The sequence below is a fragment of the Psittacula echo genome, assembly GCF_963264785.1.
Source record: "Psittacula echo genome assembly, chromosome: 3".
In the NCBI taxonomy this organism is placed as follows: Eukaryota; Metazoa; Chordata; class Aves; order Psittaciformes; family Psittacidae; genus Psittacula; species Psittacula echo.
This window is the reverse complement of record NC_137736.1, coordinates 64358947-64384163: the sequence shown is the minus strand read 5'-3', so window position 1 is coordinate 64384163 and position 25217 is coordinate 64358947. Positions and strand designations below refer to the sequence as shown.

At 41.5% G+C, this 25217-nt stretch overlaps 1 protein-coding gene across 3 annotated transcripts in view; it reads right to left on the bottom strand.

Annotated features, from left to right (window-relative positions):
* Positions 1 to 8268: 8268 nt before the first annotated feature.
* Positions 8269 to 25217, bottom strand: part of RASA3 (RAS p21 protein activator 3) — a 129547-nt gene continuing 112598 nt past the window's right edge. For 2 of the 3 annotated variants that reach the window (XM_080612411.1, XM_080612413.1), the window contains exons 15-24: positions 24011 to 24117; positions 23301 to 23378; positions 22273 to 22350; positions 21660 to 21733; positions 17759 to 17874; positions 16757 to 16839; positions 13107 to 13318; positions 12281 to 12384; positions 10338 to 10521; positions 8269 to 10083 (exon numbers count right to left, since the gene is read on the bottom strand). In XM_080612411.1, the coding sequence (XP_080468537.1) occupies positions 10008 to 10083; positions 10338 to 10521; positions 12281 to 12384; positions 13107 to 13318; positions 16757 to 16839; positions 17759 to 17874; positions 21660 to 21733; positions 22273 to 22350; positions 23301 to 23378; positions 24011 to 24117 (1112 nt within the window). In that variant the 3' untranslated portion in view covers positions 8269 to 10007. The remainder of the gene's footprint in view (positions 10084 to 10337; positions 10522 to 12280; positions 12385 to 13106; positions 13319 to 16756; positions 16840 to 17758; positions 17875 to 21659; positions 21734 to 22272; positions 22351 to 23300; positions 23379 to 24010; positions 24118 to 25217) is intronic. The other variant, XM_080612412.1, reaches the window with a different exon arrangement.

The following is a 25217-nucleotide window of genomic DNA, read 5'->3' as shown; positions in this document are numbered from 1 at the left end:
TTTGCTGATAGTTCAAAATGCCGAGGGTGAAGTTTTTAAAATCCATTTGACAAAAGAAAGTGTATATGACCCCTTGGCTGACGTAGGCGGTTTTTACACTCACTGTACCAAAAATGTCTCTCAGAGCCACCTTCCAGATTCCTGCTCCTGAATGAGGGGGAAAAAGTCCCCTGTAGGTGAGTCCTAGAACACTGAACAGCCTGGGTATCATAAAGTGGTCTCAGGTATATCTTAGAAATAAGCATTACAGATCACAGCCTCCCCCTGCACCAACAGCAGCATCATCTAATGGATGTTAGTCCTTTGTGTAAGGCAACCTGCACGTATGAACAAACCAGGCTGAAGCTCTGCTTTTCTGCATTAATTAGCATCTGCTCCTCAGCTGGTCCTTGTCAGCCCTCATAGCCAAGGAAGAGATGCTCCAGCATCTGGAGACAGGCACCTCAGCCAGCCAGTGCATAAAACATCCAGTCTCTGCCAACGCAGCTGAAAGCAGCCTGTGCCACAAGCATGCGGCTCCTGCCAGCCCATCTCCAGCCAGCCCCGTCCCTGTGTCCGCCCAGGAGAACGGCACAAAATGCTGACATTCAATGGGGTTGCAGAGGAGGGACTGGCTCAGAAGTGCCCTACTCCCAGGTCCCACTGCTGGCCAGAAACTCATGGAAGCATTTCTTAAGAAGAGATATCTGCAGATCAAGCATTATGTGTCCTACATGGAAAAAACCACAGTGCATACAAAACTAAATCAGCCGACCTGCACAAAGCGGGGGGCAGAAGCCGCACAGAGCTGGTGAGATCTGTGCTGCCTGTTTCAGGATGTGCCTTGGAAAGGTGCTCCACAGCCACGTGTTACAGCCTCACCAGCACCAGCAGAGCACATCTCTCTTTTGCAAACTCCCTGGGCTCACACAGTGGTGGCTATTAGCCTGTGGGGAGAAAGATCTCCTCCTACAAGGAGAGGTGCCAGCAGGCACCCCCAGTGGCACTGGAGGATGGTGACAGCAGGAGAAAATGGGAGAGGTCAGGTTTGGGTCAAGGTGTGCCAGGGAAGAGGTCTGAACATGTGGTGCCAGGCAGGGAAAATGAAAGGAGGCTGGTGGAGAAAGTTTCTCCCCTGTCCAGATCCCTCCCCAGGCAGGTCTGAGCAGTTCCTGAGATGTGGTTGCCTGTTCAACACTGCTCTTTCCTGCTTCTCCTGCCCCATCCAGCCTGGGAAGCAGCCCAGCTCCTCAGGGGCCTGGATACCAGCAAAGAGGTGGAGAAGGTTTGCCAGCAGCTCTCTGCTAAGGACCCTGCACCTCTGTTAACCCCATCTGACTCCTGCAAATGAAACAGTAGCACACTAAGGACGCTTACTCCATGTTAAGGAAGTGCTTGAGAGTTGTTCTTGGTCAGATAGCTGAGGGGCTCTAAAGGAGTCTTCACCTGACTCCATGTCACAGGACTGATCAAATATAGTAGTATTTTTATTTGATTAGTGCTCACAAAAACAATAGGAGGATATCCCTGCTCCCAAATTAAAGAATGCCAGCATCCTGCACGGTTTTTAGAAATCCTCTTTTTTTTTCAGACCTATTTTCAGAACATAAATTCTTTGGGCCACCTAAAACGTGGATGTGACAGTTACTGTGCTAATGCTGCAAAGCCCTGTGCCTGGGTCCATAGTGTGGCACCGGCTGGTCAGCAACTCAGGGAGCCAGCAAGGGAGCTCACAGAAAAGTGCTTATGAGCTGCTTCTCCTGGTTGGGATTCTTACGAAACAGGGCGTTGAGCAGGACCGTGGAGTTGTGGGATGAATCCTGCATGAGAGCACCCCCATCTAGTGGCCTGAGCCGGGCCTGTGGCACCAAAGGCAGGAGGGAAAACCCTGAGGAGAACCAGGACCAGCAAGAGAATCACTGCTGTGCAATGAGTCAGGAGAGTGACTATGCACATCGTAGCAGCTAGGCTTCTCTCCCATCACTCTGGGTGGGAGTCATCCCACCAGCTTTAGACGTCTTCCCTGTAAGCGACCATGCCGGGTTCCTTGTGGTCAACAGAAGGGAACTGGAAATTTTTATGGTTCGATTAATTTCATCCTAAGGTAGACATCTAAGTTTGTGAGTCACATTCTAGAGGGGCCTCTCTCTTCCCCCCAACTATTAGAGGTTGAGTGACTAACTGAAATATCAGCATCTACGTGCTGGACATCTACATTTGGAAAGACAGATCCCATCTTCTTTGTCTTATGGCTGTTACTGAATTTGGAATGCAGATCTTGTTTCCCATGGGTGTCAACAAGACATCAGAAATTGTCTGGTTAAGTAACGCTCTAACATTGCTGTCAGAGTTGTATATGAACATATTAATAAATATGTATAATAATTAATAACATATTTATATTAAAAAAAAATAATCAGAACATCATTCCTTACCCCCTGCAAAAGAAAACCCATTTCTGATCAAATCAGTTTCAAAGCCTAACTCTGGTTTTGCACACTCAGCCCTGCCTGATACATATAGACATGAGTGAGATTTTAGAGACAAAGATGCTGGCATAGTTGCCTATGGCACGGAAAAGCTTCTCTGTGCACCCCATTAACTCCAAGCAGCGCTGAGGTTATTGTATTTGCAAGGGAAGAAAAAATAAAGATACTCCACTGTGAGCTCACCAGCTTCCTTCCTCCTCCACTGCAATGTTGTATCACTGCCTAAGACGTCTCCTTGACTGAGTGAAGACACTGCTCCTGCATCACAGACAGAGCAGTCAAAAGATCTGTCTGATCTGAGAGGGAGGCAGGATGAGGTGGATCCCAGAGGCCCCTTCCACAGTGAGTCTTTTGGTTTTCTAATTAGTGACGGCAACCAGTATGAGGGCAGTGGTGAACGAAAAGTCTGAGACACAGGAAGGGGCAGCAGGATGGGCCTGACACCTGGGACAAGAGGAAGGCACTTGGAAGCAGCGGCTGTCCTCATGTCTTCTTCCCATGCACCAGCTGGGGAGAAGAGATGGGGACAGTTTTAGAAGAGCAGGGCCAACCTGGTACATTTAGAGGAAGGCAGGCAGGCAGGACTGGCAGAAGAAGCCTTGCCAGGCAGACAGCACCACTTCCTGCAGAGCTTGGAGGGACTCCCAGCATCCTCATCCTGCAGCACCCACCTGCAGGGAGCAGGGGGAGAAGGCCCCCACTCTCCTCCTTGCCAGCAGCCACTGCAGGTGGTCCATGCACAGGTGGCTGTGTGGTGGCTCTCAGGGTTTTCACCCAGGTGTTGCTTTGAGGAACACAACAGAAACCAACAGCTCTCCCTCACAGCAGGAAATGCTTAGGCAGGAAAAACCAGAAAACGAATTACTGAACAGCTTGGTTAAAGGAACATCGTTCAGTTTCAGCTTTGAGAGCCTGCTGGGCAAAATCAGCTCTGATTCTTCTTCTTGAGCCTGCCCAAGGCCTCTTACCTTTTGCGTTACAGTGACTGTGTCATGTCACACCCCAAGAGCCAAAGGAGATCTCAAGGACCAAGGCACTTGACCCATTCCAGCCCAGGAAGATAGGTCCTGCCTTCCTTCAGCTCCATGAGGATTTCCATGCCTTCCTTCTCTGGATGATACTGGTTGATACCAACTACTGCCCAGGCCTGCCAGTTTCTTCATCCCCTCCTTTCTGCACTCACAACTTCTAAATAAAGCAAAAGCATTGGCCACCTCTTTCTGACACTAAAACAACCTGGGCATCAGCCACACTCTATTGAGAATCAGTGCCAAGTCCCCTCAGAGGAGTCTCCAAACTGCTCTATGGCTTTTCACTTACTGTTCCCCCTTTGGGGTTCCTGGCACCTTTGGTAGAAATTATGCCAAAGGGACTTCTCTGGGGTGAAAAAGGATGGTATTTTACAGAAAAAAAGAGGTTCAGGCCCAGCTCTCCAGTGGAAAACCTGCCTTTGAGTCCATGGAATTCTTCATCAGGGGAATTCAAGACAGCAAAGGGCTGGTGGGGAGGGTGCTGAAGCAATTATAACAGGTCCAGCTCATTGGTAAACCCTGAGCAAACATGGCATTGTGCTAGCAGGAAGAGACGAATCTCAGAGCTGAATTCCCCTCTGGTTTTGCCTGGTTCTCATGCTAGAAGAACATCAGGACACTTGGGCAGCTGCCAAAAAAGGATGCAAAAGATGAAGATGAGGATGGGGGTCACCTAAACAACAGTGCATTTTGCAGAGGAGGAGATGTATACACAGGCAATACTGGCTTCAGAAGAAGGTTGTATTATGTCTGGTGCTGCACATTGATGATTCTAACAGGGAGCATGAGGTGGGATAGCTCTGGAAGCAAATGGACTTGAAGCATAGCTGGGAGATGCAATCAATCACCCTGGTAGCAAAGCCAGCAATGCTTGTCCTTGCTTATCAGGTGTTCTGATTCAAGTTTTTGTGAGACTGCTGTATACCTGTCAGATAGATGGTCCAGGTTTTTCCAAAGCCTCCACCTCTTTTAACAAGTCCCAGTAATTTCACTGATTCAATTGCACCAGCACTATTAATAGGATGCTGAACCACAGCCAGGGTTGGGGGAGCAGGAATGTCTTCAAGGGGGCTCTACCACAAGAGGAAACATACCATGGGATTGTCCTCACAACACCGTGGCTCAGCAGGAGGCGAAGCATTTGCATCTCCAGACATCACAGATGAGCCTGTCTATTTTTAAGGTTGCTTTTCTCAGCTGTGAGCCTCTCCTGTCATTGCCATCCCAGGCATAGGATATCATGGCTGCCAGAGGGTGGCTTCTGGAAAGGATGAGAAGTAGGAATTATAGCTGAGCTGGAACACATTAAAACTTGCTAAAGAAAACAAATCAAGGTGCCTCAGGGTGGCCTTTTTTGTGCAGTTGCCCTTTTCACAAAGAATTTCCCTTTTTCTTCCCCTGTGATTCATAAAATTCAATTCCTTTATTGCTGTCAGCAGGTTTCTCTACACAAACATGATGTCTACAGTTTTAGCTTCCCTCCCTCCAAAATATAATGACTACACTTATCCAAAATGCCTTTCTTAATCAAATACATTTATTTATTCATACCTCTGGTACCTGATCACAACCCTGTGCATCACTGTCTCTTCTATTAAGACTTGTTTTCACATTAGAGTCCATATCCAGGCAGTTGTGCACTCAAGTAAATAAAGACATATTTCCTTTTGACAGCTATAGGGCAGAACACTGCAACTGCAACAGAGGTTAAAGATGTTGAGTGAATTTAGTAAAATTAGTCAGACACCATACAGGCCCCACACTTGCGGGGAGACGTTTCCTTCAACGTTAACCCTAACTGTGCCCATCTGGGGTATGATTTTGGTAAGATTCAGCATAGGAACAGTTTTAAACTAGTAAAAAGCCCATTTCCCTCTTTATCATTGAAACATTCTTTACGTTTAGTCCATTTAGGCTGCTGGTGAGCCTTTGCTTTAATCGACACACCCACATTAACTTGAGAAGCAATCCTCCTAACACCAGGCAACTTTGGGGTGAACAGTAATAGCTCTGCACAAACATGATATACTTAATGATTTGAACATTTTGGAGTAAATCAGAGCGGCTCAGATGGAGCAGGAGATGAAAGATGGGAACTGAAATAGAAAGGCATGCATGATTTGCTCAGAAGTCAGGAGGGTTGGTTTCTATCGTCAGGATGAATCTCCTAGGATCCTGTTTTATTTTAGGTTATTTTAGGAACTTAGAACAATTATTTGCTCCGTGATGTCTCCTTCCAGTCTTTTCCTGCATAGCTCAGACCCAGAAGCTTACACACAAAGAACATAGCATTTCTGTCTTAAAACCTTGTCTTTTCCTTGGTACCCACTTCAGCTTTGGAAAAATTTATTTACTCTTTAATGACAGTATATCAAAGCCAGAAAGAAATGGCCTCTCCAATCAGCCTGTTAGCCCTTGTTTCTGGCTGTATTGAGTAGAGGTAGCTTGTGGGGAGATGCTGTTCTTTATCTTCAAGCACCACCCAGCATCAGTCCCAGCCTTGGGACTGCCCTATGCCATAGTCCTCCTGCAGCATCCATCTCCTGGATCTAATGATGGAGGCTGACAGGGTTCACACATTCTCCTGCTATCCATCCAGGCCAGCTTTTCACACAACCCTACGTAAGCATGCTTTACAGGATTACAAGCTGAAATAACCTCCTTGGAACAGCATGGAGTACCACAGAGAAGGGATGGAGACAGGAAGCACATCAACTTTCAAGGGCCTCAAACAGCTGTGTCACACAGCCAGCTGCCTTAGCCCCCAAATCAGCTTCTTATGTAGACGTAAGTGCTCACTGGTTCCTCATGGCTTCTCACATAGCAGTCGCTGTCTCCTTGAGCCTCTTAAGGATGTGGGTAGGTTCTGGGTGTTACTTGCCTTAACTGCCTGCCATGCCCATGGCATATCATGCTTTTTTTTCCCATTTGGTCATTTTTACATGCAAACATTTCCAGACAAGAACCATGTTCTTCAACCCTCTCATCCATACACAGACCTTATTAAAATTTTACTGGCTGAAGAACCAAGTGCTACCTACTGGTGCCAACAGAGCTTTGAGATATCACTGGCACATGCAAGGCTTGTCACTCCTGCTGCCAACTGATTGCATCCCAGCACAGCTTCAGACACAACATCCACAGCACGAGAAGGCCCTAATAGTGACTTGTCAGCACTGCAGCAGCTGCTTTCCATCTCTACTGCATCCACCTATAAAATACACAAGTGACAAGATTTCATCTGTCAACTAAACCCCCTTCCACTGCCTTAGGAAGCTGTTAACGAGGAATCTCACCTCCTTGGGTGTGCAGTTTCACTGCCGAATCTCCCACTCTGAACTCTTTACTTCTGAAATGCACAAAGATATTTGCCTGGCCAGAGACACCACCTCCTTCAAACTAGAATGGACACAGACTGGGGTCACTTCGGTACTGCTGCCAGGTCACCCCTGCCCTAGCGCGCAGTTTCAGCAAGGGAGGAAACAGACATGAGGATCACCTTTGGCATCAGGAGTCCCAGGAAAGAACAGCCCAGTTTCTAAATTTTGTCCAAAATCTTCTTTTTTTTTGCCTTCCAGGCTGGGACAGAGGAGAAAAGGAAAGAAAACCCACCTGACATGCTTACTTATGGCTGTGCCTTCTTATTTTTAATGTCATTTTCTTCATTCCAGATATGAGATGCTGTCTCAAGCGTCCCTAGCAAGTCATCTGTGTTGTGGGCTGGATTTGCTGAGTATATCTGAATATAACATCAGAAACATATGCTGCAGACAGACAGGCAGAGGCTAAGTAAGTATTGGAAGCCCAGTCTTAATGCAACCCCCTCACCAACCCTGTTAATTAAGCTATGCCATAAGAAAAGCAGCTTTCAGAGATTTCCTACTGACTTAAGCTAAGACACACTAGCAGGGAAACAAAATGATTGTATACACTGGATGAGACTGAGTGGAAAACAGACAGACCTGGGAATGGTGTTACAGTACTTCTGTGTCAGTTAAAGCCTTGTTTTTGAAACAAGGTTTACAGTTCCTCAGCAAAAATTCACACTTGCATTATTGTGGTCAAGTTCACCTTCACCATGACACTGGTGATGTCTTCCACTGTCAGTTTGGTTTCCTTTCCTGGCTGTGGTCTACCTGCTAAACCACTGCTGCCAATCAGCTAGAGTGTGCCTCCAGAAGCTCTCCTCCAGAAACTTCTCAGAAATGCACGCCTGCGTTCTGGTCACAGGGACACCTGATACAGCAGTGTGGGTTACCTTTAACACAAGCTAGTCTAACATACACTGAATGAGCCTGTCAACAGCTTTCTATCCTGGAAGGGCTGTTGCCTAGCCTTCTTGCAAACACTCCCTGACAGAACCAGGGAGTGCAGCTTGTCACACAGTGTTTCAGAGCCAAAGCTTAATCCACATGAGCATCCAGAGAGGACTGGTAAGCTCCAGAAGACCAACAGAGCTCAGCATGCTCCAGGTTTTGCCACCAAACAGGTCGTATTCAAAAGGGTGATGATTCCATAGGTTCATGAGCTGATATACATGCATAGTGCTGTCCTCTCAGCTCTTTCCTCTTGTCCTTTCAACACGGTATCACCCCTACCAGGCAGCAGCAACAGCTGCTCACAAGGATCTCCATCTCTGTCCAACTCTGAACAGCAGATGATGTGCCAACACCAGTGGCCACTGCGAACCTAAACAGACTCCAAATGTGAACACAGTTTTCAGAAATAAAACATTTCTTTAATTGGCAAGTAGAACACACATTACAGGTCATTAGTATTTTATAAACAATATTAAGTTACAAATACATGTTAAAAATTGCAGTTCATGGCAGCTAAAAGCTTGGAGTCCAAAATGCATCTCTGCAATGCTTCATTTCTTCCCTTTCCCCAGTCTGCTGGGTGAAGACGAATAAAAGATCATTTATCATCTACTAGGAGGTGGTATACTATATACTCAAACAAAAAGAAAACCTCATTCCTAAGAGCATCACTAACAAACAGAGGCATTCAAAGTACTTCAGCCATCTTAAATCATGTCAGATGCAATGAGGACACAGTTGAGAATTAATTCTGTAACACTTTAAGCAAAGACACAGATATCTTCACATTAAACTGATAGTTCAATGCTTTTTGTTCCAATTCAGCTTAAAACCAACACTAGCTTCTTCCCTACAGAAGCTTAAAGTCCATCATGCAAGGCTTCTGTGCCATCAAAGCTAGATGTTTGTAAATCAGACCCTTATACAGAGGAAAGTTACGGTGTACAACTAAACAGCATACATAAATATGTATCTTACATTTAGCAGATCTTTATTCCCCTCCTTAATGACTTTTGTTGGTATTAGTGAGATACGCAGCTCATCCCATTTTCACTACACTCAGAATATTAACAAGTTACCATAACGTGTGTTAATATACTAAATATCCTTTAACAAGTCTCTTTAAAAAAGTACTTAAAAATGTTTTTGGAAAAGTAGAAACCTATTTTCCAGAAAAGCAAGTGGTACTAGGATAGCATGGACTCCAGCGCTTAAACATTCTCTCAGAGAAACCCATCTTGAAGGCTTTCGTGCTGGGACTCAGTGTGTCTCAGCTGCCAGACTCGTATTCTATTTATTTGTCCTTCTCGCTGTGGTGGCAAAAGGTCATCAAAATCAGCTTACCTTGCCTTTCAGTTGGCAGACTTTCAAAGATTCCCATTCACTGGACTGCGTAAGAGAGACATGTAGCTTTGACATAAGTTCATTTCTTTCTTACTCATTATTTATGAGAGTCAGTTTTATTATACCGCTGAGATTGCATCTTCAAAACAGAAGTCTGCTGAACATGTCTGGAGAAATGACTTTGTATCTCAGAAATATCAAGAGTACCATTCAGATCTGAATTTCTATTAAAAATTGTGCATATTTAGCAAAAATTATGCCGCTATAAAAGAAAAAGGCCTACTCCTTGGCCTGCTCAGAATACAAGCTACAACGCAAGAGATTACAACAGAGGGTTTTTGTCTCTGCTGCTTTTCTAAATGCAGGCATTAAAAGTAAACTGTTACTAAGCTTTTCCTAAGAAAGCACACAGGGATGTGGCATAATATACATTAACCAGGAACAAAAAACAGTAACAAACAACCATTCTAGAAAATGCTGCACTATTAGCAGCATGCTTGGTTTCCGAAACATAAGGAATTGCTTGGAAGTTGTCCAGATGAAGTCCACACACCTTGATCATTGAACTGATCACTAGATTCCAAGAAACCAAAGCAAATTTAAAAATACACATGACAACAACTGCCTAGAAGGCAGAGTTTTATCATCTGTCAATAACCAGATGAATAAAGTGCATAGCAACTATTATAACAGTTTCTTGAAAAGAGAATACGTTTAGCAAGTCTCAAAGTTTGTAAGCTTGACACTTATCCATACATTTTGCTACATGTGTGGCTTCCCTTTTGTTCTGCTGTTTAGCTTCGCTGATCAAACCTTCAGCACTGTCCTGTGATTTCCTTTGCACTTCATATGGAATGTGCCGAGATCTCCGACTGCTGCCTGATGTATGTCTGGAAGCTCTTGTCACCAATGGGATGTTCTCTAAAAAATTAGAAAAAAAGGAGAAAGTATTATATATATAATTCTCTGTCAGGACATCAAAATGTTAAAACGACATTCAAAAATTCCTTACAGGCCTTTAAAATATTGTGATAGCGATGCTAAGTCACAATCCTACTTTGTATGTGTTTGAAGGATATTTTTTGAACATGAATATGGTGAAGGCCAGAACATAAGCAAGGGAAATACCATTTTCCCAGGACCGTTCTCCTGTTTGGACACCCCAGTATACTTACTGGCTTCCATATTTTGTCTTCTTAAATTTATCTCTCTTATACTGAGCATGCTCCTGCTCTAAAGTTCCAACACCTTCAATAATCAGCTTTAGTGTTTTATACGTCTCCTTAGGGTCGTCAATGATGAATGTAGAATATTCTTCCTCTTCAGGTCCATCATACACAGATTTGCTGCCACAGGCCTCTGGAAAAACAAGAAAGTACAGGAATAGGTATCAAATAGACAAGAGAAAAAAAACCGAGACAAGCAAACTGAAAATACTCAGTCTGGGGTTCATTCATTTCCTTGGTTTGCTTCTGCATGACAAGCATAGAACTGTGTCTGACAGCAACAGCAGAAGGAGCAGTTCGCTGTCCTTTGCTGCGCTGCTGGTAGGCACAAAGTCTGTCCCATGCCCATTTCCTCCTCCTTGTCTCATAAGGCAAGGGAAGCAAGGACCTGGCTTGATCCTTTGCTGAACAGGCAATGCTTTCATCTCAATTACCACTAGTAGAACCTCACGCACACACTTCGAGAACTCTGCCACAGCCCTAACTCTGTCACCGTGCTGCTGGCTTGGCCTGCACAAGGTCAAGCATTCACTTGTCAGAAGGACAGGCTGCATCCCTGAGCAGCACATACAGCACTGTGCATCAGACTGAATTCAAAACAATCACAGGCTGAAGTAGTCACACAAGATGTTTTGCTACATCACCCCTCAAAGATTCATACAATAAGAATAATCAAAGTATGTCATGACTACTGCCTGGCTGCCTGCTTCAGGACATATCCTAAGAAGGAGCAACTCATACTACCTTCTTATCCTACCAGGGAGCCTTCCTGGCTATGAGATGTGGACACTGATTACATGTGAACATTTGCAACACATTCATTATGTGATCTACTTCTGCATTGTAGCTGACAGTATTAGAAGAGGAGAGAGAATATTTTACTTTGCGTCTATTTTTCCACAGCTTTCCAGCTTTACTACTGGCTCAGTCTCAGCTTTCAAGTTACCTTCCCTTGCTGCACTGTCTGTGCCAGACCTGTGTCCTTTTCCCGGACACTGAAACTCAATGCTGGCTCTGGCAGGGAGGATTCGGAACAGGGGAAAGCTGGGCATTTGTTCAGACAGCTCGGAAGTGGTGGGGATCTTAAGTTTGCAACTGCATGGCAGCCAGGAATGGATTAAAGCGCTTTCCAACCCGTGTGTTTGACACCACTGGCTTATCTCATATTATAAAATAAAGTCCTATCTAAAGATCAGTGCCACAGTGAAGGCTTCCCTGCCGCTCCCTGTGCTAAATTGGTATTTCAAGTCTGGCATCATGTACACCGGATACTTTTTTTGGCATGTCTACTAGTACTAACTTCCTCTGCTGTCTCTTCTTTCTTTTAGACTTCACGTCAAATCTCTGCTCCCCTCAGCTCCTGAGGGTTTCCCAGCCAAAACTTCAGTTTTCCACGTTTCACAGACACCCATGGATCATCTTTTGCTGGTAATTCCAAAAGAGCCTTCTTGAAGAAACCATGCGTATTCAGATCTTGGGATGTGAATCAGGCAATGTGCACATGACTTATGGTAATACAAAACCATACTTCATGGAAAATTCAACTTTGCTGGTGCTTCTTTTCAGGATTAGTAAACTTCTGATTTAGTGCACACTCCGATTTGTTAATTCAGAGCATCCACACAATGCTCCGTGCCTGCACTGTTTTAGGATGCGTGGTTAAAACCTTATTTCAAACAACTACTATACAAAGAACTTTGTACAGACTATGGGACTGCACACTGCACCAAAAATAGTTCACACAACTGCCTCAAGACAGCAGAAGGGAAAACAAATCAAATAATGGCCACTGTGTTCTAGGATGTGATTCAGAAGGTTGGTCTAGCTAGAACAGCCAATTTTATATTTGCCTTGATAAGTGTATTGGAGATGCAATGATCTTTCATCCTCACCTTGCATTTTCTCCAATTTTGGCATGTACAAGTTGAAAAGAGAGTAGATGCGCTCAGTTTCTCTATCTCCGTCTATATCCAGTTGTATATTTGCTGGCAGGCCTCTGTACAGCATCAGGAAGAAAGGCAGAAGTTAAATGCTAAACACTTTATTACGGTAAGAAAAGCACTTAACAAGAATGAACATAAAAGTGAGTACTCATGAAAGGCAACAGATTGTGTGCAATAAAGCTCAAAACTTCCCATTTTCCCCAAAAGAAAAGGCAGACAAGTTCAAACTTCTTTATGCCTAGATTTACCAGCATGCTTTCACTCTGATTTAAAGAGACTGTACCAGTATCCAGACATTTTGGTGAATTAGTCTGCTATAACCAGATGGAGGAGCCAAAGCACTGAACTCCCAAATGTCCAGGTCTTACAATCTGAAACTAACCATAGACTTCTTGCTTCTGTCATTTTAGATGAAAATTGTTTCCTACAAACCAGACAGTACCTCTTCACTTAGCAGAGGGCATGAGTGGTCCCCTTAGGAAAAGATCAGTTTAGAATTAAATCTAAAAGTAGATGATTGTCTGTTCCAGGAATTTTTAATGACAGATGATCAGAACAGAAGTATTTCAGCCTACAGTCAACTCCTATCAATGCCCTGAACTCTAAAAAATTCAACATTTTGACCAAGATATGCAGATGCTGACAGAATAAACATTGCCTTTGAAAACACCACACTTGGCAGATCTTCTTGGTAACTGCATACCTGCAAGTCACGCTGCAGAGACACACATACCCCTGGCAGTATCTAAACCAACAGTATGTTGCCAATTCTTACCCTGTGCAAGGTGTGCAGCCAGGAGTATTGTCTGCAGTAGCTTTACAGCAAAGCCAGTGGCCATTCAGATAGGCAGACGGATGGTAGACTGTGAGTCGCTTCTTGTTGCATTGGCTCACTTTGGTGAGGATATCAATCCAGTCCTTGGCCTCTACACAATTATTTGCTTGGATATATAGGACTCTTCTTTCAGGCTGGATCACCTGGAACATCTTCAAATAAGGAAATAAGCCACAGAATAAACCAGCAGAATTTGATGGTGAACCTAAAAGCTGGCTCAGACTGATGATTCATTAAAGGCAAAAACCAGCATGCTAAAAGAATGCATCAATAAATACATTTCAACACAAAATCAAGCAGCAAATGTGACCTTAAAACAACAAGACCTTTCACCTTGTACAAGGAATAAGATACTGTTCCTGTAGGAGATGATTTATAAACAGCTAATATCAACTTGCTGGTTGGGCTTCAACAAGATTTGTTGTCAGCCCCAGGGATGCAATTTCAGTTATGCTGCAGCTCCAAGTTTTGGAAGGCTGACAGAGGAACTCAGAGCAGGGCCGAAAGGAAATGCTAGTCAGCAGAGGGCAGAAAAGAGGAAAACGAAAGTTTGGATCCATTGCTTTAATGCTGCCATATCTCTAGGTTTTTAACACCTATTTCAGCGTGACTCTTTCCTTTCAATAACTTCCATGCTTCTGCACCAATTATAGCTACAATTAGCAAATGACAGCAACACAGTTTCTCTTTAATCACCACTGGGTTGTTCAAATAGTTACACATTAATTCTGTATGATGGTTTGGGCACTGAAAATCTGAACTACAATCTATCCTGCCTATTCAGAACAGCTTGAGACCTAAAATGGCACAATCGCATTTATTTTCCTCCTGTTGAAGACACAAGTTTCTGATGTAAAGTCTTACTGCTTCATTAAACTGATCGTGCACTGAAGATAACTAACTTCAAGTTACTGATCTTAACTGCAAAGTTTGGAAAAGCAAGCGCCAAACATCGTTATTTCATCTACTTTCTTCAAATACTTAATTTTAATGAGTTTTCTTCTCCCTCAGGTATTCCTAAATCCCCCCTGCTCTTCATTCAGTTATTCAAATCATTGACATTACAGTGCTTATACTGCGTGGAATATTATTTTCCAAATGGCAGGTTTCCCTGTGTCACTTTAAAAACAGAGGCACAACCCTCCCTTCCCCAAACCCCACACCAAAAAAAAAAAAAAAAAAAAAAAGGAAAACCCCACCAAAATTGAAATTCACTTTTGTGTATTACAAAGACCTGAAACATCGGCCTGAATTCAGCTGGTCAGGGGAATGTTGCAGACTGGCACCAGCCGCAATCTCTTCTTCCCTTGTGACTCCTTTAGGTGCACATCATTCAGAGTAGCTTGCAAATATACTTGCTAATTTGCGAATGAACAGTTTAATTACATCTCTTCTAACAGGAAAAGGAAAGCTGCAACAGTCATTCCCCTGGATTTAGTATCCCCATGAATGTCAGACAATAATTAGTAAGGCACAACACACAACAGCGGAGTAGGAGCTGCTAGCGTGATCAGCCCAGAACTACCAAAATACACACCAAAGACGGCCATTTTAATAAAGCTTTTTAGGACATAACTGTCAATTTGAGTCTGGAGAACAGAGAAGGAGGGAAGGAATGAGGAAGACTGGAGCATGCAGCTCAACCCTCCATTAACACAACTAGGGAAAAGAATTTTAATGTCCTGCTGGTGTCAATGGAGCCTTCTGCATTACAACAAAGGAACATATTTAAGGAGTATGGCTTTGTGTAAGGGGATACCAACCTAAGTGAACTAACATATGGCAACCGTTAGTGAGAAGCCCACAACTAAGCCAAGAATTTCAAGTGGTTGCAAGACCTCTACAGTAACAAACCTACCAGTTGCTTCTCAAACAGCAGAGAAGACCTGAACAGTACTTAAAGCCACACCACCTTCCCCCCCCCAAACAGTGCTTAAGAAAGATGAAGGCTACTGGCCATACTGCCAGACAGGCAGATTTACCAGGAATAAGACAAACTTGGTGCAATTCAGAGCACAGATACATAGGGAGTATTTATAGAAAATGTGAATCTTTAATCACACTTAGCACTTATGAGGGAATATCCATTGCAAATACATCTGCCATGGTGTTTTAAGAATTCTCTTCTTGCTGCAGTAGTCTATTTATATATGGCAAGATACACGGGAATATATTAGCATGGGAAGGTGATAATGGTATTTTCTACTGCTTATGGGAAGACTCTGAATCTTATTTTCCAGAATGGATGTAGTCACCCTCATTTCCCAGGTAATAGTGAATTTAAGCAAGCAAAATAGCACACCATTTCTGATTTTAACAACAATGGGATGCTAAAGGAATAATAAATCTTCACAATAAAGGGATATTTTGGATGCATTCTAGCCCAGTAGACTCAGCATAAGTCAAAGGCTGCTGTCACTGAGGAGTTGATCAGAATTACAGCTCAGCCTCCTCCCCCCACACAGTAAATTTTATCTTAACAATGTGGCTACTTTTAGTTCAATCAAGTTATTTTGCAGAGTACAGTTAGCAGCAGTTCATTGTACGTTACAGCTGCTTTCTGATAGCTTGAGAACTATTTTTCAGCTTGCTTACTTTTCCTATGTAATTAACAAGGGTTATAAACACCAGAGCCAGCTACAGTACAAGGAAGATGTGCTCTAGAAGCAAGTGAACTGAAACTTATTCCATCTTTTAACAGAGAGATATGTGCTATCAAAATAATACCTGAGACAGGGAGAACAGTCAAGCACTTTGTTACAGGCACTTAGTGCTGTCTGAGGAATCTAATATCCAGGGCAGGTTTGACCACTGCCGCGCATGGCGTCCACAAGCAGTGAAGATGGCAGGAAAGACTTGAAGGAAGAAAAGGTAAAACTCACACCCATTTACGTATATAAAGAAGTCTGTAGTAGATGCATATTTAGAACTGGAAAACACTGAGTTATTTTTCTGCTTATTTTTAAATAAAACCTTTTAAGGACTGTGCTCAGCTTTACAGGCAGAAAAGTACAAAAAAGACTCCCAACATCACCTAAACTGATCATGTCCAAGAACTGTTCTTACACAATGAATGGCATATCTCACATACAGAAGTTGGTAGTAGTGTTCCATGTAAGAGAAATACAGCTTTATTTTATTCCCTAATGCAGCAATTGAAATGCTAAGCCATACTAGCACAGCACAGATGTTGCTTTGGCACATGACCTAATCCAAATACATATGCACTGAAAGGATGTGATCCTTCACAATTATAAGCAGGCAGTTCCTTTCCAACAGAGAGGTCTGACAGAAAGGGCAGGGACTCGATCATCTTACCTGTGTCTGACATTACAGAGCCCAGACAGCTGATCAGCAGTGGTCAGTACTGAGTGTGCTGCAGATCATGAAATCCAAGGATTGCTGACTGGGCTGTTAAGAATCTGAATGGGTTGTACTTTTGGAAACTCCTGCTACTATATACAGAACAAGCAGCTGTGGTTGTACATCTTCTGATAGAAACCCAATCCAGGTTACAAAGGGAAAAAGGCGATTCAGCTGGTGGATCTAGACCAGCCTAACAAGTACATTAATGAAGATGACCTACTTACATTTTTCATTTTAAAGGATTCCTCCTCCAGTCTTTCCACTGCCAGAATGTTTTCAATTGGAATGCTACACAGAGGGTGATCACCTGCAGATCAGACACACAGAGATACTGAGCAACTGATTCACAACTCAGCTTCAGCCTCTGCCCCTATTGTAAGGGCTAATTCAGTTCCTTTCAAGATCATTTTGACTGCACAAGAAAAAAAACTCATTCAGCCGGGACTTACTAGCACGGTCCTTAAGCATTATCTTAAGTCCATTTCTGTTTCCAGCTGCACTACTTTATGCTAGCAAATCTCGTAGAAACTCACTACTGCAGAAGGACACAGTGCATTTCCTGAGAGGGTGACAATGAAAGAAATCATTCCTGTCAGCTCAACAGAACTAGCTTGATGGTGGTGATGTAAGATCTCAAAGTTGAGTGTGAAATAATGACTGGCATGATCTGAACATGTTTCCTTATCTTCCTCACTCCCTATGTATTTATATGATGGAAGGAAGTGGTATTCGTTGTGTACTACTGAACAGGCAATTCATGAAAAGCAAAATCCTTAATATTAGGCAACATTAAGTGAACACATTTTTCCAAGTTCAAAGCTTGCAGGCAAATCTCTCCCTGCTGCAGCGAGCTGTGCCAGTGCTAAAAAAACAAGCAGAGATGCATCTGAGAATGTTCAATACCCAAATCCCAGCATAAGGTATGTGTATCCTGAGTTTTGTTTCCTTGGACGATCTGCTAGGTAACCATGAAACCTACAGATGATGTTGACAACTGATATTAAACAAATATTATAACATTTTCTGCTAATTTATAGGATACTGTGCTACCCAAGAAGCATTTTAACAGTCAGTACGGCATACTAAAGAAGGGCAAGAACATACAGGCTGATAGACTTGCCTACACTGTGCCTTCTACTGTTACAGATCTAGATCTCAGTCTTCTGTTCTGACACAATCCTTACGAGTAATCTGTGCTTTAATGTATCAAAAAAAGACTGGCAAACCTTTGTTACCTTTGCTTTTCTGGTACGTAAACTCATGGTTTGTGAGGCGAAACCATCTTTTCTTGAAGTTTTTCATGCCAAATCGTTTTCTTCCTTGTGCTCTCTTGATCATGAACCTAGTAAACAGGACAACGGTTGTTACAATACACTGGATTTTATATATACATGCATATAAATATATGCATATAAAATATTTACGTATATAGATTTAGACCTACATGCATATATACATACACATACATGATGGCACTTGCGAAGCTTTAGGAGGGTACACACAGTGCTTTCTAATTATTGAGGCCTTGTATTGACCAGTAAAGGGAAGTCCAATTTGGATAGGTTTAGTGCAGCTGTTAGTTAAGCCTGTCCTTTTCCCAAATTTAGTAACAGGCAAGATCTGTAGCTTGACTTGTAGGCTACACAGGGGCTCTACTTAGTTGAACTGCAGTTTGTATACTTTCCTCAGCTAAATCCAGTTAAATTGTTTCCTACTACCGCAAAAAAAGGACAGAACATGGTTAGTACTGCTCTGCTAAGCTTGACCTGTTAACTCTACAAGCTTTTTTAATTTTATTTTTTTAAAGCTGTGAAAAAGCCTAAAAGATTTAGAGTATGTTTAATAATTAAAAGGTAGGTGTCAAGCCTCTGGAGCACAGGGACTGTACCCTTACATGCCTTAGTCACTCTGAAGCTCTAGAAACAAACTCGGGATGTTCCACACCTCCATTTGCAATTGCACATTGATGCTACAGTTGGAAACGCATTTTCAGTAACATACAAAACCATCTGATGGCTGAAAGCTTTAATGACCTAGCCCTCCTTTTTTGGCAGAGGAGGGGCATTCATTTAGTGAATTGCCAGCTTTAATTAATTTCAAACTTGAATTAGCTTACAAGAAACTGTGAGATATCCACCACCTTCCTAACCACCAAATCGGTCCAAAAGCTTCAAAGTGACTTTGGAAAGCCTAGCAATTTCATACTGCTTCACATCATTTCTGGTTAAAAAAAAAATGTGTATGCATATGCAATAAAGAGCTGATAACAGCTCCTCTACACACTACATTAACTATTGTGCCAAATACAGAATTGTATAATGGAGCGAGTAAAAACTACTTACTACAGAGTAGTTTTTATCAAGTAGGAAGACAATATACAGCACAAAGAGCACACAGAGAGACCAGCAAATGATTTGGTTGAAGATTTTCAATAGCAGAACTAAAATGCTTGGAAGAGCTAATACTATTTCTCACTTCTGGTATCTCCAGTCAAAAACTGCATCGTACCCAACTGAGCCCCAGGTCTGTCTAAAGCTCAAAGATAAACCCAAGTTCCTTCAGACTTTAACTGTTTTGTAACCAGCTGGGCTGATGTCTGCTGCCCATTCCAAGTTGTCTGGACAAAAGCTGACAAGGATCATATAGAGCAATAGATTCTTTTTTTAAATCAGCTATAGTTACACACCTCTCATTCTTAAAATGGTCAGACAGTTACTGTCTCAGTCCCTATTCTTGGATTACCCAAGAAATATTTAATAAAACCATGTGATTCAGGTCACCACCAGGCCCACTGGTGGTAGGCTTCATATTTCAAGGTTAAGGCAAATTTCCAGAGAAAAGCAGATATCCTTGGGCTGAAAAACATGCTCTTAAGTTAGTTTCTTTTTCTTCCCATGCCAACACTTAAAAGGTGACTTAAAACTGCAAACTCCTACACAGCTTCTTCTTTGAAACATGGAAACTCCATATTGCAGAGCTAGAAGCACATTCCTAATTAATTTCTTCATAGCTGACATAGCCAAGAGGAGAACATACTTCTATTTCCCACAGATAGATGACAACCATTCTAAGTCAAAGAAGTTATGAGTCAATTCTTTGTTTCTAACATTCACAGAACATGTGATAAATCAGAGCAAACAGAAGCATAGGGGGGAAAAAAGTCTAAGGTTAAACCCATTTCAGTGGGTGGGTGGTTAGAGATCCTGTTTCTGCTCATGTTTATGGTAGACTTGAGTTTGGATCTGCCTTAGCTTTGTTTGGAAGCATCAACACGTCCCTTTCAGCTACAAGACGTCTCTTTCAGCTACAAGAATGGCAGGGCTAGTTCTCCTTTTAATTTCCTTTCTTTTGGAAAGAGCCAGGCAGAGAGGTGTTAAGCAGCAATGGCATGATGAATGCCAGCAAACCCAAGTGCCAGTGACTAATCTTTGATACTGTACGTTCACTCAAAAGTACATACACTATAGCTTTCCATCTAGATACTCTAACAGAAGCAAAGATAGATTAAAAAACCAAAAGCAAACAAAAACATTGCAAAGCCAACCAGAAACCCCACTAACCAGCCAATAAATGTGGAAAAGAATCAGATCAAAGGCTGTGAAAATTCCCACTCACTCCCCATGATATAACATGACAATAACACAAGATGTCAAGAAAAACAGACAGCTGAAGGCCACTCCTAAACTTTGAGAACAATTTACATGAATGCTACTTAGAAGTGCCTTGTTTTCACATTCCTTTCGTATGGCCACTTCTTAATCATTTCCATGGAGTTCATTGGGATCTATACACTGAATATTAAGCAAATCTCAGTGCTTCTTGAAGCCTCTGCCTACAGATAAAAGTACTTTATTTTCATCAGGTTTTTGTTTTAACAAAGGGGGAAAAAAAACCCAAAACAAAACCAATGTTGTTCAACATCAAGAAATAGAAAACAAAATGCTCTCTGCTGGGTTTACACAGACATTTCAGGATTGTTAAAGACAGTACTTCCTCCCCAAAGTGAGACAAGTCTATTGCTGCGAAGGAAGGACATGCTGTCAGCCAGTAGCTACAGCAAAGCACCAACTGCTCCTACCATCTTACCTGCATGAACTATTACCATCAACTTTCTTTACTGTTAGTTTTAGAGTCCTTACAACAGCAGCCACAGGCCGAGCAAGAAAAGACAGAAAAAAAATCAGACAGGAGCAAAAGAAAGACAGGCAGAAAAAAAAAATAGAATGTTTTAGAGTTAGAGGGAAAATGTCACAAACTATACATTAATTTTCAAAACCAAAAGAATGATAAATGTACAGAATTAAAATAGACAAACTTGCTTCTAGGGACAGATGAAGTGAACTGTAGAGATTAACTGGAAGAGGTAGTCATGTTTTCACCAAAACCCTATTTTTTGCATGACTTAGGGCTACCATGAAAGCTTACTTTCAAGCAGCAGTTCAGCTTACTGAGCTCTGACAGGAAGAATTTATGTTTTTTACTTTCTTCCTCCCAGCTCAAAGAAGCTGTTTTCACTGTGCACTTAGATGATCTTAAGAACACAGTTTTGTAACACAACACAAGTCAGCCACTGGTATCTAAAACTAATACGGCGCATGGAACATGCTTCCAAAAAAAGAAAAGGTACTAAAAGGAGAAACTGTTCCAAATGCATCATAATTTTTCCTCATAATTGCCATGATAATGATTAGCATATGGATCTTATAGGGCAGCAAAAGCATATTCTGTTTGCAGGATTAGCCCTCACTAAGGTATTCAGTATCTGCCTTCATAGTGGAATTCTGCAGCTTTTGTTCACTGGTGCTCAGGAAAAAAAGATAAATCAACTCGATTTTAACAAAATGCTGATTTAAGTTTATTTTGCCTTAAATGTGCTAATTAAGTTCTACAGGCTTCTTTTTCTTCTGCTTATTTCAAAGCATACTTAATTTAAGATGTTTACATCAAATGAAAAAGATGTTCAAATCAGCTACAGCAACCACAGAGAGTAGAAATAGCAACACATGAATCTTCCTGCATTCTTCTCTGAACACATAGATGGAATAGGAGTGGTGGAAAAAAAGGAGAGCTGCCTTAGAATAGTAGCAAGCACACAAGTAGAGGGTTTTGTTGCAGACACATGCTTACCCTTCTTTAAGCAATATTGGCTGCTCTATGCTCTTGTGATCTCTTCTTCCCGAAGACGAAATTAAATCTAGAAACTAAAAGGTGAACAAAAAGCAGATATAAAAATGACAGGACTGCACTACACAAATTAAAATCTACAGCACACAGCTACAAGAAAATATTGCAAAAGTAGTTAAACAGAAGGTAATGGCAGAAGCTTGAGGAATTTGGGAGGTTTCCTTGGTTGTAAACTAAAAATAGCACAAATGTGCTTAAGCAGAACGACTGCAGATGACGAACACTTCTTGTGCTTCTCCTTTGTTATACATTTCTTTCAATTCCTTTTGTACTAAGCAATTTCATCACAGATCTGCAGCATCTTAAGAAGCACACACGTCCCAAGCTCTAAGAAGCAGCTTGTTAATCCAACATAATTATTAAGTAGAAACAGATCCAAAGAGATTCTACTACTGACATTCACATAATTTAATAAAAGTTTCTTGAATATTAATCAGTCTGCTTCTTCCAGCACATGCTTCCTGGTTTACAAACAGGTTGCATTACATTATAGGATTCTGAGCATCAGCTTCAACAACACAGCAGGATTTTCAGAACATCCACATGCAATACTTACATTTTTTACTGCATCTGCATATTTCTGCTCATTAAAATAGTCATAAAAAGTAGCCATGTAGGATTCCTTGAAATTGGCCTGAAATATAAAGCCAAAACCATGCACATCATAATAGAGTTTATACAGAAAATATTACTGTTAACAGCAGTAGACCATGAGACAAGCCACTGCAGATAAGAGGTTTTTTTCTGGCCAGAGGTAAAATAATCAAAGGGCTACTTTCACGTTGTACAACACACGTTCAATAGTACCAAATTTTTATTTCAAAAAGGTAGCAGAATGCATTTCAAATGTGCAGTAACTACAGTTAACAATGCATTCTTCAAAAGCTTAGAACTTCTGATTCAGCTTTCAATGTTGGTCCTAAAAGAAGATGGCAAAGTGTGAGAGAAAGAATTCTATTGTCTCAAAGGATTCATAAGTAAGATACAAATTTACCTACAGTTGCCTGTGTGAACTCTAACAAGACCACCAGCAACCCCAAATTACCACCAGATACAGCAGTGTGGTGCCTTAGGCCTACAAGGTTTATTTCAAACAGCTATCCAGAGCATGGGCATCTAGATCTAATCTCACCACTGACTCTCAGAAAACTAAACTGGTACAAAAAGAGAAGCACAGCCCTTCCCCTTACTGGTGAGTTCTTCTCAGTTGAGCTTTAAAATGCTGAAACAATCTGTAAAGCCCTGTTGAGCTGCTATCATGTACACCTGCAGCAAGTAGAGAACTTCACGGGTTCTCCTGATCACTACCTTTCTTCCAGAAGGAAGGAATGAAAAGCCCTGAAACAGACTTCTAGGTTGGTCACACAATTTTACTTTACTGAAATCTAGTTCAGATTAAGAAAGATTTAGTTTTCCTGTGAGCATGAGGCTTATAATCAAAGCAAACATAAACCAGTTTTGTATAAGCCTAGTGCAACTCAAGCATTTTAAAGGCTTAATTACAGTAAGTGATAAAAGATTAAAAAAAAAAAAAAGGAAATCATTTTCCTAAATTAAGCCTTTAAATGAAAATGACATACTTACAGATTTAGATTTTGATAGGCTGCCAAGCGTTTGAATGGTTTTAGAGATAAGAGTCAAAGTTCGAGAAGTCTGAGGATCCTAGGAAAGGGATATTATACAGATTATCTATTTAAAACATGGAATAGAGAAAGGCAAACTACATTTCTTCTTTCTTACTTCATTTTAAGAAAAGTAACACAAAATTAGAAAAGATGCAATAAAATACCAGAGAAAAAAAGTTGCTTTTTTAAAAGGCTTTGGACTCTTAAGCCATCATGCTTCATAGCTACCCTATGATTCTTCAGAGAACTAAAGACTATCACTTGCAATACAAAAATAGACATTTCTATCTTGAAGACAGTCCAGGTCTTTCCCACCCCCAGTAAGAACCAGAAGTCTTGAATGAGCTGCTTAACATCCAAAACATTTCCAACATTGCTGACAACCCAGCATTAATGTAATGCAGCAAAAAAGAACCAGTGACCATCTTTTCCACAGCAGATGAGACTGTCTTTGTCTTTAAATTTCACTGTTCTTCCCATACTCCCAAGTTCTTCACATACTCAGTCATTCAACATATGCTTCAGATCCAAGACAGACACAGCAGATCTTTAAACTAACAAAGGTACTTCTCCTAAAAGCTATTAGAAGAACTGAAGTAAGAATCTTGATAGACAGACAATGGTGACAGAACCATATACATAGCTAAAAAAAATTGATATGGTACTTACTGGATGGTGTGGTGTAAGCTGAAAGAGGTTTGGAGAAAGAATGGCAGGAGCAAAGAATCTCAGGAAAATAAAGCTGCTGACAGCTGTGTACCTTACATCTAGGTCACCTATTAAAAAAAGACCTCTACTCAGCATTTCAATAATCCTTCCTTAAAAAACTCCTGAAATTATCAGAATCCCTTCAGAAAGCTAACTCAAGCATGTGCTGGAAGTGTATGTATTCGGAATTACAGGATGAACTGATGGAAGATTTGGAGCCAGAGATCGGCTAGCATAAACCAAGGAATTGTCAATGACAGGCTTTTAAAAAGAAGCGAGTTCCCGACACAAGCTATGAGGAGAACACCATTCACTTTTCCATCGCACAGGGAATTTCACATAAATATCCACTATTCCATCAATACAACTGAAGTATGATGAATAATTTACTTACTTTATGAAAGGATCAGCACAGAGGCCACCTCTAGGTAATCTAGTTAGAGCCCTGAGCACAAGTGCTGTAGAGATTCTTAATGTATCTATCCCAGTTGGTAGTTAAGAAAATACATTTTACATAAAATAGGCAGCACACAGTGCAGTCAATGGCTTTCTGCTTAAGCTTCTCTAGTATGAAGTGTTTGTTTGAAAGATGAACTTGGATTACTCTCTCTTAAAACTTCCTTATTGTAACCTGTTTCATAGGTTGGTCGTTATGCTCAATTCCAGTTCTATATTGTCCTCTCATTCTTGCAGAGCCAAAACAACTAAGATAGAGCAGAAAGAATACTCTATTGACAGCCAGAAAACCTTTGCAGCACATGGCCTCCTACAGCAATGAGCTTGCAATAGGTCAAATAACTTACAGATTGGCCTTTATTACAGATTGGCATATGAACAGAAAATAATTCAGCTGCATGGAGCCTGCAGAATGAGCCACGATAAAAACCTGAACAATTGAAAACTAAGCATACTTTGCAAATATTGAAACATACATACCATCATAATGCTCTTTTTAAATGCCGTTTTCCTTGGAAAGATATTTAAGGAAAACTCATATAAAGTCATGTTCTTTGCTGTTTTTTCCTTGATTATTCATTCCACATTAATACATAGTCCAAATGGTATTTTTGATAAGCTGCTGCTCAGTTATTAAGTCCACCATGGGTCGTGCACACTGTTAGACTACACCTACATTGAAAAGCTATCAGTGATGTAAAATAAAACAATA